This window comes from Lampetra fluviatilis, chromosome 29 (assembly GCF_964198595.1).
Source record: "Lampetra fluviatilis chromosome 29, kcLamFluv1.1, whole genome shotgun sequence".
Classification (NCBI taxonomy): domain Eukaryota; kingdom Metazoa; phylum Chordata; class Hyperoartia; order Petromyzontiformes; family Petromyzontidae; genus Lampetra; species Lampetra fluviatilis.
This window is the reverse complement of record NC_136303.1, coordinates 12,864,367-12,885,164: the sequence shown is the minus strand read 5'-3', so window position 1 is coordinate 12,885,164 and position 20,798 is coordinate 12,864,367. Positions and strand designations below refer to the sequence as shown.

At 52.0% G+C, this 20,798-nt stretch overlaps 1 protein-coding gene across 3 annotated transcripts; it reads left to right on the top strand.

Moving 5' to 3' along the window:
• The first annotated feature begins 518 nt into the window (after positions 1–518).
• On the top strand, positions 519–19,787 carry LOC144943030 (G protein-activated inward rectifier potassium channel 4-like). 3 transcript variants are annotated; one of them, XM_078870194.1, is made up of 4 exons: positions 519–684; positions 811–862; positions 12,001–12,977; positions 15,728–17,310. In XM_078870194.1, the coding sequence occupies exons 1-4, from the start codon at positions 519–521 to the stop codon at positions 16,060–16,062; spliced, it is 1,530 nt and encodes a 509-aa protein (XP_078726320.1). In that variant the 3' UTR covers positions 16,063–17,310. The 3 variants fall into 3 exon arrangements, with proteins under 3 accessions (XP_078726320.1, XP_078726318.1, XP_078726319.1); XM_078870192.1 differs by having other exon boundaries at positions 672–862; positions 15,728–16,058; positions 17,220–19,787; XM_078870193.1 differs by having other exon boundaries at positions 672–862.
• The last annotated feature ends 1,011 nt before the right edge of the window (positions 19,788–20,798 follow it).

The following is a 20,798-nucleotide window of genomic DNA, read 5'->3' as shown; positions in this document are numbered from 1 at the left end:
CTGTGGGATCTGTGTGCCATCTGTCCGGGGGCTCTACGAGATCTGTGTCGGGTATGTGGGATCTGTGTGGAATCTCTGCGGGATCTCTGTGGGATCTGTGCGATCTCTGTGGGATTTCTGTGGGATATGTGTGGGATCCCTGCGGGAACTTTGTGGGGTCTGTATGGGATCTGTCCGGGGTCTCTGCGGGTTCTGTGTGAGATCTCTGTGGGATCTGTATGGGATCATGTGGGATCTCTGTGGGATCTGTGTGGGATCATGTGGGATCTCTGTGGGATCTATGCAGGCTCTCTGGAATTTGTGCGGGCTCTCTGCTCGGCACCTCCACTGCTGATGCGACTCTCCTCGCTTCCTCTGCCGGGGACCCGAGTCGGTGTCGCGGACACGACGCGTGACAACCACGGGGGCCAAGCCATTGCTAGGGTGCGGGGATAACTCGCGGTCGTCGCGCCAGCAGCAGATCGAGCGTGTCCCTTAAATTAGCCCGGTCTTAATTAGCCCGCGCCGTTAATTGGGGCATGGGGTGCCCAATGTGCGACCGTGTCCACAGCGCAGCGCGGACTCGTTGCCCCCGGCTCCCGAGACTCAGTCCTCCTCCCCCTTCTGACATCATCCGCCCCCCAGCCCCCCGCCTCATACTCCTCCTCCCCCGCTCCTCCTCTCGCCTCGACTCTTCTGCCGCGCGAGGAAGAGGCACAGTGCCCCCCCTCCCACACCGTACGGTCGTGTCTCTTGCGCTAACTCCCCTCTCGCTATCGCCCCGCGCTCTCTAACACAAACACCGCGCGTCTTCCTCTCTCCACGCCTCGTCTCGGCTGCACGGCGATGCAAGACTGAGCCGCCCTCCCTGCTCTCTCCAAAGGTACTCACGCGGACAGCGATTTAAGGCGATCACCCCCCACCACTACCTCCCCCCCCCGTGCCATTGTTATTTACGCGTCTCTTGTCCACCCGCTTCACCTGATGTCGCCGCGAATGATGGCGTCCTCTGTTTGCGGTGATGATGAGGAGGTGGGAGAGGAGGAGGAGGTGGGAGAGGTGAACACGGGAACATCTCGCTGTGAATGAGAGGAGGGATGGTTGCGGTGCGAGGAGGAGGATCTTGCCATTGTCGGATTCATCTTCACCACCGCCACTGTCGCCGCCTCGATTGCGACTCGAGATAGTGCGCTGCATGAACGCGGATCGAGCGTGAATCACCAGCGCTTGCATCACCAGCGCTAGAATCACGAGCACTAGAATCAATCACCAGCACTAGAATCAATCACCAGCACTAGAATCAATCACCAGCACTAGAATCAATCACCAGCGCTAGAATCAATCACCAGCGCTAGAATCAATCACCAGCACTATAATCAATCACGAGCACTATAATCAATCACCAGCACTAGAATCAATCACCAGCACTAGAATTAATCACCAGCGCTAGAATCAATCACCAGCACTAGAATCACGAGCACTAGAATCAATCACCAGCGTTAGAATCAATCACCAGCGCTAGAATCAATCACCAGCGCTAGAATCAATCACCAGCGCTAGAATCAATCACCAGCACTAGAATCAATCACCAGCACTAGAATCAATCACCAGCGCTAGAATCAATCACCAGCGCTGGAATCAATCACCAGCACTAGAATCAATCACCAGCACTAGAATCACCAGCACTAGAATCAATCACCAGCACTAGAATCAATCACCAGCACTAGAATCAATCACCAGCACTAGAATCAATCACCAGCACTAGAATCAATCACCAGCACTAAAATCAATCACCAGCGCTAGAATCAATCACCAGCACTAGAATCAATCACCAGCACTAGAATCAATCACCAGCGCACGCATCACCAGCGCTAGCATCGCCAGCGCTCCCATCACCAGCGCTAGCATCAATCACCAGCGCTATAAACACAAGCTCTACCGCGCCGCACTACCCAGCGAGGCCTCCGATCCGCGCGATGATGGAGGATGTGGGGTGTGATTGTTTATTTGTTTGTTTATCCGGAGCTGGGAAATCCGCTCCACAATGACGCCCCGTGACAGACTGGGGTGAGGAGCAGGTGGAGGTGGGGGCTCAGAGCCGACCTGTTACCGATGCAGCAGTACTCATCACGATGCAGTACTCATCATGATGATGGGGGGTGGGCTCTGAGATGGTTTCGAATGCAGTCCCGCGCGGTATCCCCCGTGTGGGCTTTTGCAAAGACATTTTTCATTCAATGGAAATTGGGTGCAGTTCACTTTTGGCGCTCACCAATCACGGCGTAAAACAACAACAGCAGCAGCAACATCCAGAGAGTCGTTGAAGGCCACTGCGGGGAGCACACGGCTGGGCTGGAATCGCGCGGAGGTTGTTCTCACGGATAATTCGCCCCGAGGTCACCAGAGGAGTCGGAACTCGGAGATGGCTCGCGGCTCTTCGCTGCCGACAACAGCAGCAGTAGCAGCAGCGCACCTTCTCAAACATTACACAGCAATCATCTCTTGTTGTGGGGATGATTCTGCTGCTGCTTCGGCAGTGGTGCACAAGCACACACACACACAACAACAAAGACGAAGATCCCCCGTGTAGCCTGTTGGGGAAAGTGCTGTTAGCGAGCAGCACTTATGAAGGCACGGTAGACAGGGGGGGGTGACCAGAACCACGCCCGGCCGCCTTTGTCTTTCCAGTGACGATGTTTACACACCACACCAGGTACTCATTTGAGGCTGAGTCGACCTAGGGGAGGCACGCAACAACACAGTGGTGATACACAAGCACACAACAACAGGTACATCGGCTTAGACTGCTGAGGTGAAGGCATCAATACACATGGCGATCTGTATATATTAAGTATATAGAATATACACGTGGTATATTACAAAACAAATGAAAATATTATCAGAGCATGTTTGTTGATATGTTTTGCCACAAGGACATGTGGTTAATGCAGTCTTTGGTGCCTTGTAAAATGAATGTATTTGGTATTTGGTGTTTGAACATCTTAAAAGCTGTTTAATTGTCAGACTAACGCCTATTATTTTTTACATGGCGATCTGTGTATACAATGTATGCCTATCTGTATATACAATGTATATTCAGTGTGCATGACGATCTGTATACACAATGTAGATGCAGTGTGCATGACGATCTGTATATACAATGTAGATGCAGTGTGCATGACGATCTGTATACACAATGTATATGCTGTGTGCATGACGATCTGTATATACAATGTATATGCTGTGTGCATGACGATCTGTATATAAAATGTATATGCTGTGTGCATGACAATCTGTATACACAATGTAGATGATGTGTGCATGACGATCTGTATACACAATGTATATGCAGTGTGCATGACGATCTGTATATACAATGTAGATGCAGTGTGCATGACGATCTGTATATACAATGTAGTTGCAGTGTGCATGACGATCTGTATACACAATGTATATGCAGTGTGCATGACGATCTGTATATACAATATAGATGCAGTGTGCATGACGATCTGTATATACAATGTAGATGCAGTGTGCATGACGATCTGTATATACAATGTATATGCAGTGTGCATGACGATCTGTATACACAATGTATATGCAGTGTGCATGACGATCTGTATATACAATGTAGATGCAGTGTGCATGACGATCTGTATACACAATGTAGATGCAGTGTGCATGACGATCTGTATATACAATGTAGATGCGGTGTGCATGACGATCTGTATATACAATGTAGATGCAGTGTGCATGACGATCTGTATATACAATGTATATGCAGTGTGCATGACGATCTGTATATACAATGGTTCGATTGAGGCATACACTCAACTTGGAGGCAACACTATTTATTAACACTTAACCAACTCAACACGATACATAAGGTGGTGACCACCATCCCTAGTTAACTAACACTCGGGGGAAATACTACATAACGTGACCAGGGCAGAAGCCCAGAGACTCGAGGACCGCTGATGGCGTCTTCATCCCAGGGTTGAACAGCCCAGCTCTCACTTCACGCCCCGCTTATAACTGCTGTGGCGTGGCTGGCCCCGCCCTCGGCCATGCCCCCCTTCCCGATCCTTTGGGAAGGTACGGGCCCCTTCCCACGTGACCACCAAGCTCCCCCCTGGGGCCCCTAGCCCCCCTTTGTCCGGTCACGTGTCCTGTTGGATTCACGCAGAGTCTCACGGCCTGACGCGACCTCCGTGACACCCCGCATACAGTACCCGTACCGAGCCAACGTCATATGTCACTATGCTCGTTAGTGTCCTGACACAGTAGGGACGTCATATGTCACTACATCTACAATGTATATGCAGTGTGCATGACGATCTGTATACACAATGTATATGCAGTGTGCATGACGATCTGTATACACAATTTATATGCAGTGTGCATGACGATCTGTATATACAAACGTAGTGTAATAGGCTGCCTGGTGGACAGCAGCGGCAACTGTGGTGGACAGACAGTACACACGCCGGTGGGGGTGTGCACGGTGTGTTGGCAGAGAGGAGGAACTAGGGCAAGGGTCACGGAGGACCCCATCTGGAGACCCCTGGAACCTGCTAGCGGGTTCGAGAAGGGAGGCGAAGTCAGGGCGGAGCCAGGCCGCGTTGGTAGCATAAAAGGAGCCGAGAGCGGGAGCTTGAGGCTGCCGGTTCTGGGAGTGGACTCGTCTCGTTGTCGCTGTTGTCTTGTCGCCATCATCGCTAACGTCTCTGCTAGATATTGCGCTACGAAGGATAGTAGTTGGCTATCTCAGTCAGCGCTGTCCGTGTTAGACGGCTAGTGTTGTGTACAGACTAGGCTAAGCTACTGTGGAGAGTGTGTGGACGAGACCATGGAAGTTGTTAATAAAGAAGGTTCCTGCTATAAACTTTGTCCTTAAATCGTTAACACTACAACTCGTGTCAGAAGTGCTTGGAAAATTTGACGGGCATTAGGGTATAAGTCGCAATGTCGAAGTTATCCAGGAAGAGGAACCCACCCATAGTCTCATCAGAGGACAAGGACGGCGAGACGGTTATCCCTCCGACAGCCCCGGGACCTGGGACCCTGGTTACAAACCCCTTGGGCGCGGGAGTGGCGGCTGCGGATCAACGGGAGAGGGGCGCCGATCCTCCGGAGATGCGAGCCGAGAATGGGTGGCACGAGGAGGTTGGCTGCCTCAACCTGCTCATCGTGACCATCGGCCAGCTGGTCGCGCAGCTCTCCACATCCGCGCCTGATGTCCAAGGGACGGCGAGTGGGCCGCGGCACTCGCCGGAGCTGCCGTATTCAGCGGCAGTTCCCGCAGCGGAGACCACACGGTTGCCGGCTGCCATTTCGCCCGCGGAGGGCACAGCATGGTAGGCGGGTGCCATTTGGCATGGGCCGCAGGGCTCGCTGGAGCTGCCACCGACAGCAGCGGTTCCCGCGGTGGAAACAACGCGGTTGCCGACCGCCATTTCGCCCGCAGAGGGCATTGCGTTGTCGGCGGGTGCCGCTGGGAGTGGGCCGCGGGGCACGTCGGAGCTGCTGCCTGCAGCGGCGATTCCCACGGCGGAGACCACGCGGTTGCCGGGCGCCATTTTGCCCGCAGAGGGCATGGTATGGTCGGCAGGCACCATTTGGAGTGGGACAAAGCTAAGGCGTCGATGCAAGGAGCCGCGTTCTGACCACAACGGCTGTCTCCCATTCGGGAGTTCATGGCGGCGGAAGGCGATTGGACGGCGTTTCATCATAGCTTCAAAGCAGCTTTGTTGTCCGTCGGGTGGACGGAACAGGAGGCCCTGCGAGCCCTACCGACGGCCCTCAACAACTATGCGTTGGCGGCATTCCAGGCAATCCCGGAAGGTGATCGGTCAGCTTTACAGCGGGCATACGCCCAAATTGCGGCAGTCTTCGACCCGCCGTACACCGCCTGCAGTAGATTTTTGCAGCAGAAGCGGGGGGAGGCCGAGACGCCTCTTGCTTTTCATAACGCTCTGCTGGCGTTGGGGCAGGAGGCGTATCCTCACATGGACTGGACGGCAGTGGAGAGGCTGCTTTCATTGGCGCAGGAGTTGGGGGTCGTCCTAACGATCACGGGGGACGACGAATTGATGTCCTTGAAGATGGCCTGGTGGATTCAGGCCCACGAAAGCATGCAGCAATGGCCCAAGGTGGCGGCTTGAACAGGGGACGCCGAGGCACAGGGGCCAACATGCCGGGAGGTGGAGATGGTGGCTGCGGTGTACAATTATGGGCCGCATGGGAGGGGCTACCTCAGAAGGCCGACGGGATGGAGTTGGCGAGAGGGGAAGCCCCTTCCGCCCTGGAGACCCACAGCCACCTGCTTCAGGTGTGGTCGGCCGGGCCACATCACAAGAAAGTGCCGGGGTATCAACGCGACGTTGGTAGCGCCACCGACGCCCTCCACCCTGCCAGCTTCTGCTCCCCAAGCCCCACAGGATCCGAGCCTCTGACGCCGGAATATATTCCGAGGTTGCCGGGTGTGAGGGATTGGAAGCTGGAGCCCAGTCAAGTGCTGCTAATTAATCCAGGGAGGGGCCGCGCCCTTTAGGCCATTTTATTTTTGTGTTCCTCGGAGCCCGCCCAGAAGTGCAAGATCCTGCCCAAGGCGGGGTACTGGCGTCAAGGATCCGGTTCACGTGAGCAAAGTTCCGCACCACTCGCCGAGTGTCACGGCGGTTGTGTTGTCGGTTCGCGGGGGGGCGTCGCAGTTGTGCTGTTCCTGACGGGGGTTTTTTGCCTGTGCTGCACGCCGAGTGTAAGGGTTGTTGTGTTGTTAATTCATGGAGGCTGCCGCCGTTGTGCTGTGTGTTGCGTGCACGCTGACTTGCTCTGGTGGAGCAGGTGTTGGATTGTTGATCCGCGGGGAGTATCGCGACTTTGGTTTTGGTTGGTTGTTGCTTTTTTTGGTGTTTTGATGTTCCTCGGTTGTAGGAGTTGCTCTGCCTGTCCGCCCAGTTGTGTTGTTGTGTATCAGCCGGGACGGCTGTTTTTTTTAAACAAGGGGGGGGGGGTGTGTGATATAGTGTAATAGCGCCGGCTGGTGGGCAGCAGCGACAACTGTGGTGGACAAACAGTACACACGCCGGTGGGGGTGTGCACAGTGTGTTGGCAGAGAGGAAGAACTCGGGCAAGGGCCACCGAGGACCCCATCTGGAGGCCCCTGGAACCTGCTAGCTGGTTTGAGAAGGGAGGTGCGGCCAGGGCGGAGCCAGGCCACGCTGGTAGCATAAAAGGAGCTGAGAGCGGGAGCTCGAGGCTGACGGTTCTGGGAGTGGACTTGTCTCGTCGTTGGTGTCATCTCGTTACCGTCGTCGCTCACGTCTCCACTAGATATTGCGCTATGAAGGATAGTAGTTGGCTATGTCATGTCAACGCCATCAGTGTTAGATGGCTAGTGTTGTGTACAGGCTAGGCTAAGCTACTGTGGAGAGTGTGTAGACAAGACCGTGGAAGTTGTTAATAAAGAAGGTGCCTCCTATAAACTGTCTCTGAATAGTTGACACTACACAATTTTAAACAGCGTGCATGACGATCTGTATACACAATGTATATGCATTGTGTATGACGATCTGTGTACACAATGTAGATTCAGTGTGCATGACGATCTGTATACACAATGTATATGCAGTGTGCATGACGATCTGTATACACAATGTATATGCAATGTGCATGACGATCTGTATATACAACCTACAGTGAGGGAAAAAAAGTATTTGATCTCCTGCTGATTTTGTACGTTTGCCCACTGACAAAGAAATTATCAGTCTATAATTTTAATGGTAGGTTTATTTGAACAGTGAGAGACAGAATAACAGCAAAAACATCCAGAAAAACGCATGTCAAAAATTTTATAAATTGATTTGCATTTTAATGAGGGAAATAAGTATTTGACCCCTCTGTAAAACATGACTTAGTACTTTGTGGCAAAACCCTTGTTGGCAATCACAGAGGTCAGACGTTACTTGTAGTTGGCCACCAGGTTTGCACACATCTCAGGAGGGATTTTGTCCCACTCCTCTTTGCAGATCTTCTCTAAGTCATTAAGGTTTTGAGGCTGACGTTTGGCAACTCGAACCTTCAGCTCCCTCCACAGATTTTCTATGGGATTAAGGTCTGGAGACTGGCTAAGCCACTCCAGGACCTTAATGTGCTTCTTCTTGAGCCACTCCTTTGTTGCCTTGGCCGTGTGTTTTGGGTCATTGTCATGCTGGAATACACATCCACGACCCATTTTCAATGCCCTGGCTGAGGGAAGGAGGTTCTCACCCAAGATTTGATGGTACATGGCCCCGTCCATCGTCCCTTTGATGCGTTGAAGTTGTCCTGTCCCCTTAGCATAAAAACACCCCCAAAGCATAATGTTTCCACCTCCATGTTTGACGGTGGGGATGGTGTTCTTGGGGTCAAAGGCAGCATTCCTCCTCCTCCAAACACGGCGAGTTGAGTTGATGCCAAAGAGCTCCATTTTGGTCTCATCTGACCACAACACTTTCACCCAGTTGTCCTCTGAATCATTCAGATATTCATTGGCAAACTTCATACGGGCATGTATATGTGCTTTCATGAGCAGGGGGGCCATGCAGATGCTGCAGGATTTCAGTCCTTCACGGCATAGTGTGTTACCAACTGTTTTCTTGGTGACTATGGTCCCAGCTGCCTTGAGATCATTGACAAGATCCTCCCGTGTAGTTCTGGGCTAATTCCTCACCGTTCTCATGATCATTGCAACTCCACGAGGTGAGATCTTGTATGGAGCCCCTGGCCGTGGGAGATTGACAGTTCTTTTGTGTTTCTTCCATTTGCGAATAATCGCACCAACTGTTGTCACCTTCTCACTAAGCTGCTTGGCAATGGTCTTGTAGCCCATTCCAGCCTTGTGTAAGTCTACAATCTTGTCCCTGACATCCTTGGAGAGCTCTTTGGTCTTGGCCATGGTGGAGAGTTTGGAATCTGATTGATTGATTGCATCTGTGAACAGTTATCTTTTATACAGATAACAAGCTGAGATTAGGAGCACTCCCTTTAAGAGTGTGCTCCTAATCTCAGCTCGTTACCTGTATAAAAGACACCTGGGAGCCAGAAATCTTTCTGATTGAGAGGGGGTCAAATACTTATTTCCCTCATTAAAATGCAAATCAATTTATAACATGTTTGACATGCGTTTTTCTGGATTTTGTTGTTGTTATTCTGTCTCTCATTGTTCAAATAAACCTACCATTAAAATTATAGACTGATCATTTCTTTGTCAGTGGGCAAATGTACAAAATCAGCAGGGGATCAAATACTTTTTTCCCTCACTGTATATGCAATATCCATGACGAATGCATCAGCCGGTGATACACATCTGAGTCGGCACCGTCCGTTTCAGATTCACTGCTGACATCGTCATTTTAGCCACCGATTCGCTCGAGCAATGGGGGATCGCGTGAGACCGACTCGGGCTGCGAGACGCATGCTGTTGACATCTCTCGGGCACTTTGTTGAGGACAACGACCCGCGACCGAAACGACGAATTCGGGGCAAGCGAGAGCCCCCATGTGCCCAGAGGAGAAAGTTTTCAATCTGCGTCTGTACTATGAGTGTATGTTGAACTTCTTTCGAAACTGTACGCAGCCAACCGTGCTAATCGGAAGGACGACAAACAGCAGCATAAGAGCTGCCATTACTTATGGGATCGGAGACATGCGGGGACACATTGCCCTGCACCGCCACAAGCTGAAGGGCACGAAAATAATGAACCCCGGAGAGACGCGCGCTGGGAGTGACCGCCAGGGAGACAAAGGCACTCGGACCCTAGGGCTCGTGCATCAGTTCTCGTCTGTGTCCTGTCGCCTCTACACAATCCATCTGGTTGCACAGCCCTTCTGGTTACACAGCCCATCTGGTTACACAATCCATCTGGTTACACAATCCATCTACTTACACAATCCATCTGGTTACACAGCCCATTTGGTTACACAATCCATCTGGCTACACAGCCCATCTGGTTACACAATCCGTCCACGACTACCTACACCAGTGACGATTATCTGAACTTGTCCTTGGCCGCCCCTAGGCTGACTCAGCCTCAAATGACTACCTGGTGCGATGTGTAAATATTGCCACGAGGGAGACAAAGGCGGCCGGGCGTGGGTGCTGGCTGCCCTCATGTGCTGTGCCGGCTTTCACTAGTGCTCACTCGCTAACAGCACTTGCCCCAAAAGTCTGTTCAGGCTATGTGGGGATCTTTGTCTCTGCATGGACCTACATATCTGCTTTATTGACCTGGTCAAGGCCTTGTTTTCTTTGGGTGTAAGTGTGTGTGTGTGTTTAAGAGAGTGTGGACGTGTTTATGGCGGAGTAAGGGTTGTGAAAACGTCCAAACCACTCTCTTCATGTTCTCCAGGCGCCAGTAAACTCTCGTATCCACAGCGGCCATTCTACTGCTCCCCTACATGGGGTTAATGATGGTCTCCCCACAGACCATGGATCCATCTTCAATCCTTGTTCTCCTGGACCTGGCACACCAGACCCCCCCACCCATCTCCGTGTCCCCACCCTGGCCTCTGCTCTCCACTCCGACACTCCCGGGCTGCGGTGTCCTGCAAGGCTCCACCCTCGCCCGCTTACTCTTCTCGATGTCTCCCGTTTCCCTAGAGAAGCTCATCACTCCGTCTTTTGCAACATCTCCCAAATTCTACTATCTCCCTACCCTAGCTGTCACTCAGACCCTTATCCCTGGTTTCATCCCGACTTGACTCCTGCGACTCTCTTCATTAGGGCCTCTCCACATCCCTCACCTCCCCTCATCCCTCACCTCCCCTCATCCCTCACCTCCCCACATCCTTCACCTCCCCTCATCCCTCACCTCCCCTCATCCCTCACCTCCCCTCATCCCTCACCTCCCCACATCTCTCACCTCCCCTCATCCCTCACCTCCCCTCATCCCTCACCTCCCCACATCTCTCACCTCCCCTCATCCCTCACCTCCCCTCATCCATCACCTCCCCACATCCCTCACCTCCCCTCATTCCTCACCTCCCCACATTCCTCACCTCCCCACATCCCTCACCTCCCCTCATTCCTCACCTCCCCTCATCACTCACCTCCCCTCATCCCTCACCTCCCCACATCCCTCACCTCCCCCCATCCCTCACCTCCCCACATCCCTCACCTCCCCTCATCCCTCACCTCCCCACATCCCTCACATCCCTCACCTCCCCACATCCCTCACATCCCTCACCTCCCCACATCCCTCACCTCCCCTCATCCCTCACCTCCCCTCATCCCTCACCTCCCCACATCCCTCACCTCCCCACATCCCTCACCTCTCCACACTTCAGATTATTCAAAATGTCATTGCCATAATTGTCACCCGTACCCCCAAACATGGCCATATAACCAGAATGCTCCAATTCCAAGATTAGTTCCCAAACCAATCTCAAATCGACGTTTAGATCACACTCACCGTCTTCAAGATCCTCCATGAATGAGTCTCTCCCTACCTCTTGCATTCTCTCATTACACGCTATTCCCCTCCACGCACTCTCCTTCCTCTCCTCTCCCTTCTCATCGCACCCTACTCTTCTCCGAGACTTTCCGCTCCACTAACCATGGCTTTCACCGTTTCTCCGGTGGGCGGTCGCTCATTCTCCACGGCCCCTCTGGCCCAGCTTGAGAGCATTTATTTCCTGCTGCACTTTCTCCCCTTCGCAGATGAAGCAGGAGGCAGCAACGTTTTGGAATGGTGCCGCATGAGAAAGGAACAAACACATCGCATGCTTTCAGATGCACTTCTGGATATGCTTCTGCGGCCGTCTGTAACGCTCTTCCTTCCGATATTAGGAAGCCACTGGAGCTTATGTACAATTAAATCTAAATTTAAAACTCATTTATTTACATCTGCTTGTTGTGTTTTGTTTGTTATCCTTCCCCCACACATACGATTAGCACAGTTGGCTCCGTATGGTGCGAAAGATGTTCAACATAAATACACATGCACACATAACACAAACATACGTTCCTCCCTTGTTCCAGGAACTCCACCACCTGGCGCATCGCCGCCCACACCATGCGAGACGACTCGCGAGCGTTCATGGAGGGCGACGTAGAACACAGCGGCGTCTCGGTGCGGCCTGCGACCAAGGTGCCCAAGCAGTGCCGCGGGGGCCCCAAGGTGCACACGGACCGGACGCGGCTGCTTGCCGACGCCGGCAAGAAGCGGCGCCAGCGGTATGTCTCCAAGGACGGCAAGTGCAACGTGCACCACGGCAACATGCGCGAGACATACCGCTACTTCACCGACCTCTTCACCACGCTCGTCGACCTCAAGTGGCGCTTCAACCTCCTGGTCTTCACCCTGGCATACACGATCACATGGCTTTTCTTCGGATTCATTTGGTGGCTGATTGCGTACATCCGCGGGGACCTGGATCACATCGGCGACAATTCGTGGACGCCCTGCGTGGACAATCTGAATGGCTTCGTGTCTGCCTTTTTATTCTCCATCGAGACGGAGACAACCATCGGCTATGGCCACCGGGTGATCACCGACCGCTGTCCCGAGGGGATCATCCTGCTGCTGGTGCAGGCCATCCTGGGCTCCATTGTCAATGCCTTCATGGTGGGCTGCATGTTCGTCAAAATATCGCAGCCCAAGAAGCGCGCCGAGACACTGATGTTCTCCAACAATGCGGTCATCTCCCTGAGGGACGGGAAGCTCTGCCTCATGTTCCGCGTGGGCGACTTGAGGAATTCGCACATCGTGGAGGCGTCCATTCGAGCCAAGCTGATGAAGTCCAAGCAGACCAAGGAGGGGGAGTTCATCCCCCTCAACCAGACGGACATCAACGTGGGCTTCGACACGGGGGATGACCGCCTCTTCCTCGTCTCGCCGCTCATCATCTGCCATGAAATTAACGAGCAGAGCCCCTTCTGGGAGATGTCGCGTGACCAGCTGAAGAAGGAAGAGTTTGAGATCGTCGTGATCCTGGAGGGCATGGTGGAGGCCACCGGTGAGTGTCCCCACCGCCACCCCCCCCCACCCCCCCCTTTTCGGTGCGCGACGATCACGGAGAGGCCGACAGGATCGGGGGCATCCTGTCACTGGGACTGGGGGCAGCTATCGGGGGTCCAGCGCCCCCCCTCCCCCATTCCCCCCCTTTCTGTTCGAGGTCTCTCTGTGGTGTGGAAGCGGCACGCGTCTTAACAGTAACCACAAGTACTATGCGGGGTGCCGTCTCGAGCCAGTCGAGTAGTCCGAGGTCGCTGGCACACCGTGTGCTGCGGCAGATTCCTTCTTTTGTGTTTCCTGTCTGTCTCACTCTTGCGATGTCTCTCTCGTGCTGCCTCTGTCGTGCTGTCTTTCTTGTGATGTCTCTTGCGATGTCTGTCTTGTGCTGTCTTTTTTGTTGTCTCTCTCTCGTGCTATCTCTCTTGTGCTGTCTCTCTCGTGGTGTCTCTCTCGTGATGTCTCTCTCGTGCTGTCTCTCTCGTGCTGTCTTTCTTGTACTCTCTCTCGTGCTGTCTCTCTCGTGCTGTCTCTCTTGTACTCTCTCTCTCGTGCTGTCTCTCTCGTGCTGTCTCTCTCGTGCTGTCTCTCTTGTGCTGTCTCTCTCGTGCTGTCTCTCTCTCGTGCTGTCTCTCTCGTGCTGTCTCTCTCGTGCTGTCTCTCTTGTACTCTCTCTCTCGTGCTGTCTCTCTCGTGCTGTCTCTCTCGTGCTGTCTCTCTTGTGCTGTCTCTCTCGTGCTGTCTCTCTCTCGTGCTGTCTCTCTCGTGCTGTCTCTCTCGTGCTGTCTCTCTTGTACTCTCTATCTCGTGCTGTCTCTCTCGTGCTGTCTCTCTTGTGCTGTCTCTCTCGTGCTGTCTCTCTCGTGCTGTCTCTCTTGTACTCTCTCTATCTCGTGCTGTCTCTCTTGTGCTGTCTCTCTTGTGCTGTCTCTCTCGTGCTGTCTCTCTCGTGCTGTCTCTCTTGTACTCTCTCTCGTGCTGTCTCTCTCGTGCTGTCTCTCTCGTGCTGTCTCTCTTGTGCTGTCTCTCTTGTACTCTCTCTCGTGCTGTCTTTCTCGTGCTGTCTCTCTCGTGCTGTCTCTCTTGTACTCTCTCTCGTGCTGTCTCTCTCGTGCTGTCTCTCTCGTGCTGTTTCTCGTGCTGTCTCTCTCGTGCTGTCTCTCTCGTGCTGTCTCTCTCGTGCTGTCTCTCTCGTGCTGTCTCTCTCGTGCTGTCTCTCTTGTACTCTCTCTCTCGTGCTGTCTCTCTCGTGCTGTCTCTCTCGTGCTGTCTCTCTCGTGCTGTCTCACTCGTGCTGCCTCTCTCGTGTGTTTCAGCTGTTCTACACGCAGTGCACATCAGTATTGTGTTTATACTGCCAGGTAAACATTCACACTGTCATGTTGCGTTAATGCCTCACTTGTACCGCCTGTCCTAAGTGTACAGCTGAGACTGTCTGTCCTGTTTTCTTCTCCACATCCATGTCCTATATTCCCCATTCATGATAAGAGTCGAGTCCAACGCGTGGGCTGGCTGCGAGCCCAGATATAGAGACCCTCAACCCCTCTGGTGCCGCCCTCCCCTCACTACCATGAGCAATTAACCAATCTTCACCTCATCTCTGCCCCCTATGAGTGCGTTCGCCTCACCCATCACGTAGCTGACGAGCATTGTAACCTCGTTGGGGGTACTTTCCTCTCAACCCTGATCGGCTTCTTCATCGTCTGGCTTGCTGCTGTGGGAGCAACTCCATGAGCGGTCTCTTCACTTGCACTTTGAGGGCCCAAGTGTTATTATTTGTGTGAAATGGTGCCGTCTAAAAATCGCCTAAAACTGTTACCGAAACTGTTCCCGGTTCCCCGAGACACTAAGAATGCCACTCCTCCATGACTACGATCACCCTCTATGACAGAGGTCGCCACTATTCAGGAGTACGCAGTGGCGCAGTAACTACATTATCAGCTCAGGGGGGTGCGGCAATCGGTAGAGGTGGGGCCCCCATGTTTGATTTGTCTCGTACAGTCGCCAAACTTTACCGCTCTAATTGAATTAAAATAAAACTTGGAACGTATATGAAATTTTTTCATGAAATAATTAATTAAACCGCGTCTTAAATACGTGTTGTTGTTCTTTTCCACTGTTGTTGAAAACAAATCTCATGGTGGTTGTCAAGGGGGGCCCAACTCATAGCTTTGGCCACACGGGGGGGAGGGGGGGGGGGCAAGGCACTCCATGCCTGCCCCACGCTCGTTACGCTACTTGGAGTCCCGGGTCCCAGCCTGTCCTTGCCATATGTCCACCAATGCCCCGCGACGTCCCAGCAGTCAGCTGCTGCTCGAGTGAGCACTGAGGCAGTGGCGCTTGTCTCTCGTTTACATCCTCGCAGAGCCAGTGGTGGAAATTCTGCATCTTACATCGGGGGAGAGTCTGCCCATAGGCCAGCGTTCTTCACTCATTTTCAAAGGGGGGGGGGGGGGGCACACTTTCGTCCATAAAAAAAATCATCAGTGCGAGGGCCGCCACACATTTGAACCAATTGAGAGCAGCACGATGATAATGTCACCATCTGTGTATTGTCGGGGGTTGCACGTCCGGGGCCGCACTAAAGGCCACCAGAGGCCCGCTGACGTTGCAATGAAGAACACTGCCGTAGCACGACCAATGTTGACTTCTCTACAAAGCGTTTTTCATTTTATCAACCCTGCGGTGGGGGGGTGTGGCTGAGTCGACCCTTACCACAACCGAGATTTGAAACCGCCCTGCTCCCCGCTCCAGGCATGACGTGTCAGGCTCGCAGCTCCTACCTGGAGGCCGAGGTTCTGTGGGGCCACCGCTTCCTGCCCGTGCTCACGCTGGAGGAGGGCTTCTATCAGGTGGACTACGATACCTTCCACGACACCTACGAGTGCAGCACCCCAGCGTGTAGCGCACGCGACTTCGCCGAGACGGCGAGCCGCAGCGAGGCAGAGCGGCGGGCGCCGTCCATCTCCAGCCGCCAGCTCGCGCAGGGCCCCGACGGCGAGGCCCATGAGAGCGGCGCGCCTGGGGGGAGCGAGCAGAGCGAGCAGAACGGGGACGTGGCCAAGATGGGCAGCGAGCTGAGCATGTGAGGTGCCGGGTGTCGCGGTGGCAGCGGTGGCGTTGAGGGGGTTTGCGCGTTTGTTGAAGGTGGCGGCCGTAAGAGGGGGGCGGCGGGTGGGGAGAGAGGGACATGAGCGTTTGAGTGACGAGCCCGAGCCGTTTTGCCACGTCACATTCCGATCTGGGGACAGTGTTTCGCAGATGTTTGAGCTACGATCGATGTTACCGGTGTACCCCGTACGGAGGAAATTTACATGACTTGTCTCGACCACCCTTGCCTTAACTGAAGAATCTCTCTCTCGTAGTGTCCGCCTTCGGGGAAATCGACTTCTACGCACTCCGTCTAAACACATTTAAAGGGTGTTTGCTCATTATATTTATAAAGAAACACGACACGTTCCTCTCGGTATTTAAATTAACTTAGAACTCGGCCCGTTTACTGCATCGCCATGGTAACTGCATTGCCACGGTAACTGCATCGTACTGCAGCGAACCCCGCTCGGTGGGCGGCTGCCGTCTTACGCGATGAGCCACGGGGCCCTAGCGTGGCTCCACGGAATGGCTCAGCGCAAGTGCAGCGCGGCCACATGGCGAGACAACCACGCGGCCTCACGAAGGTTCGACCACCACACCCAGCCGTGCTGGGTCAGCAGTAGAGGCTCCACGGTGACGCGATGACTCGGTCTCTACGTGGCAGAGACACGGTTTGACAAAATAGTTGAGTGGCAGAGCACTTGTAGTACGAGAGGGCATTTCCATTAAGCAGGGGAGCCGCTGCTCTCTAAAACGACCGGCCGACACTGGCCCAGGGCCCATGCTAGTAGCCGTGATTCAGTATTCTGCATGAAGCCCTTTTGCCGTTTATTTCAGCCATGGTGGTAGGAGGGTAGCAGGGAGCGTTATCCAGCCGAGACGCCGCTTCCTTTCTCAAGAGTTCGTGGCATTTTCAACAAATGTCCGGCTCCAAGTCCCAACACAAGCACTGCGATGGCCTGGAGATTTTCCGGCCAGCCAACTGACTTTATTACTACTCTGCTTATTACTACTACCCAGTAAAGCCTCCATGAGTCTCAAGGTTCTCTCTCAGGAGGATCCTGCTAAATTTTCTCAGGACAGAGCAACCTTGCCATGTGTTTCCCAAGTAAGTTTATTTGTGAGTATTTTCTCTTTTGAAATCCACCCGCAGTACTAACCAGGGAGGCCTGCTGGAGTCAAACCGCAGGGCTCCTCAACAAGCGGCGCCACGAACGCACGACCGATGGGCCGCCGCCACAAGTTGCACACCGCACTCGAGGGCTGAGGCTCGAGGTGACTCAAGAGCCTGGGTGTCTCTGTTCAATGTACAAATGCATACAATGGCGTCACGGTGGCGAGATGTTAACTACCCCCCCCCCGCCTAGTATACAGAAGGTCGTGGGTTCAATCTCAACCCTGATGCCTGTATATTGGGAGTTTGCATGTTCTCCCCATGGTCATGTAGATTTTATTTGGGTCTTTCGGTTTTTCCCTCCACATTTAGAAACATGCAAGAAGAATATGTAGTTGCAAAAAATATCCACATGATAAGCCACTTACCATGAGCTATCATTTGTGGCCAGGTCTCTTCTGAAAAAGCTATATCGTTCAGTGGGCCTTACCTGGTAAAATAAAAATAGTTTAGTTTAGTATGTTGAACTTCTTTCGCACCGTACGTAGCCAGCAGTGCTAATCGGAGATGCGCGGGAAGGACAACAAACTAAACACAAAAAGTAGTTATAAAGAAACGAGTTTTAAATCTTGATTATTTAAAAGTGCATAGCTCCAGTGGCTTCCGCAGAAGTGCATATCAAAGCCAGCGATGCAGTGACCATCTTTGTTCGATGGCATACCAAAAAACAACTGCTGTGAGGATGAACGGAGTTCGCCCAGGCTCCCACCCTCTGGCTCATAGCGATCAATCCAAGTTTCACTGGCACTGTCGATGAACGACTAAATGCATTCATTGCCTTCCTAAAGGAATTCCATGAATGAGGAACCACAAACACAAATAATTTTGGGACCCAATGGGAACGCTTCATAAAGTCAAATGGTCATGGGTTAACGAAAAAGCCGTTACTTTATCTGTCCCTATAACCACTGATGCTCTTGATTTCTGCTCATCTGCCATTCAAATTGACCATCAATACGAGCGATGTTGATGTGCCAGCTGACTTACAATGTCTGGCGTCATCACAAACTCGCTCACATCCAGCAGTTTATCAATGGTTCCAGAATTCATGCATTTGTTACCACATTGCATATCCATTCTGTGACAAATTGAACACTGCTTTTATGCCTTCAGAGGACACAAAAACAACAAGAGATCAGCCTCTCCCAATGTGCAGGTGTTCAAGGGCACTGTCGTTAGTGCTGACCAATGAACCAGATCGGAATCAATTCTGGATTTTAAAAAATCTGGGTTTATAAGGAGAATGTCGGATCTTTTTCAGATGTTACGATCATTTATGAAACACTGTTCATGTACATGCGGGCTAACAACAGTGGCATGAGATCACGAGGTGCTAATAAGCAATGCCATATTAGCACCTCCTATTAGCACCTCTGATGAGCACAGTTGGCGACGTACAGTGTGAAAGAAGTTCAATATGTCGGTAACGTCACGTCACCATTCTTTTCCGAAATCCAAAGCAAATGTGTTTTTGGGATGGTATGGAATGTTGCAACTCGTCGTGACTTCCGGACTCTTAGGATTGATAAGAAATCGGGAGCATGTCCCTCTCCCTGATCGGGAGCGCATCTTTGCTTCTCAGATGCGCTTCCAATCACCCCTCTACCACCATTCATGCCATCCCCGCTGAGTTCATCATTCAGAATGAATAGTTTTAGGACATTTGTTGCCCTAGAATTTGTTTGACACATGTTCTGGTAACTTCACAATCGCCCAAACTTAGACATAAATTCATGTTGTTCAGAAACGATATTCATTACCAAACGCAAATATCTTTGTGAACACTTCAACCCGAACGCGATTGCACATTATGCACAATATCTCGAGAGTAATAGTTCAGTTTTCTCCCAAAAAAATTGTACAGCCAATACAAAATGTAAGACGGCCGCACGGCACCTGTGGAGGGCGGGAAGTGTTGGTCGCGATGACATGCGCCAGTGGCATCCCCATGGCCCGTGAACGCGTCGCGAACACCTGGAAATCGTTCAACACAATCATAATAATTCCATTAATAGAGCGGCTTTTCATCAAGGATCTCAAAGCGCCGTCCAGGACACAGCAGCAGCAGACATGCAGCATCAAAACAATTATATTATAATCCATTTACTAAATCAACTAAAACTTTAATAAGCGGAAGCGTATAAATAGGTTTTAAGATGCATTTTTAAAATGTCCACAGACTGAGAGATCCTGATATCTTGTGGAAGAGCGTTCCATAGCCTGAGGGCTACACGGGAAAATGTCGGTCACCCTTAGACCAAAGCCTCGACCCTGGGAATGCAGAGAAGATCTACATCCCCAGTTCTTAGGGACGTTGAGGGGACATGGGTGCAGCATATCAGTGATGTAGGCTGGAGCAAGATGATGGTTCACTGCTTTGTAAGTGAACAATAGGATTTTAAACTGTATTTTATGTCAAACTGGAAGCCAGTGCAGGGAGATCAACACAGGCGTAATATGATGTGAAGGTATTCTGGTTAACATGCTAGCAGCCGCATTATGAACATGCGGCAATAGTCCCCTCCTTGTCTACGAACTTGAGATAGTACGGGGGGTGGGGGCGGGGGCGGGGGGGTCAGCGTTCTAACACGGCCTGAATAGAAGGGGACAATCGCCACTGCATGGCCACCTACGAGCAGTTGGCTCTGGGAGATGGCGTTGCCCTTTTTTTAAACGTTGCCCGCGTGGGGCATCCGTCACAGGACCCCAGCCACCGAACGTTTTTTTGGGTGTCAGAAATCGCGGCCCTGCAATGGATGGGGCCGTGCGATCCTCCTACTGTACATCGTTAGGTCAATATTTGAACCATGGTGGGACTCCGGGGTCCCGAATAAACAGAAGTCAAAATCGTAAAAAAAAATTGGCGACTCCGTCCCACCGCGCACATAAACGCCACGACCCAGCAGAAATCAATCCTCTCGTTCTTCACCAAGCACCCGTCGTTTCCAAAATTGCCGTAGTCATTAACAAAACTTTTAAACTTTGATTAACGCATCGTGTAAAGCTCGTCGAGATGAATAGATTGCCGTGTTGCTCGCCTTCAACAGACATAAAATGACGTCGCAACGCAGTTTATGCGAGAGCCGGGGGCTTATGGGATCCCGGGGTCCCGCCATAAGATGAATTTGTATCCGTTGAATCAAATGGACGCCGGTTCAAAGAAGCTTTCACACAACTCTTGGTAATCTCCAGTGAATGCTTCATAGCTGTGGAACATCTGATACAACGATTGTTGCTTTTAACATTAACCAGAAATTGATCTTTGTGGAAACTGAAACAGACTATATGCCAATATTTTAAATGCAGTTTGCCCACATGGACACACGAAGAGCTCACGACCGGATAAGCTGCGTATAACTTATGAAGTCACCAAAACTCTACAATTGCATTCCATGCTTGTGGAAAAAACACTTTATATTGGAGTAAAATACTTGTAATTTGCATGGATTATAACTGTAATATAAATTTGATACATGTGTCACAATTACCCTGTGTTAGGGAACTTTGTTGAGGTTTTATACTCGCGAGTGAACACTGTAGGGATCTATATGAACACTG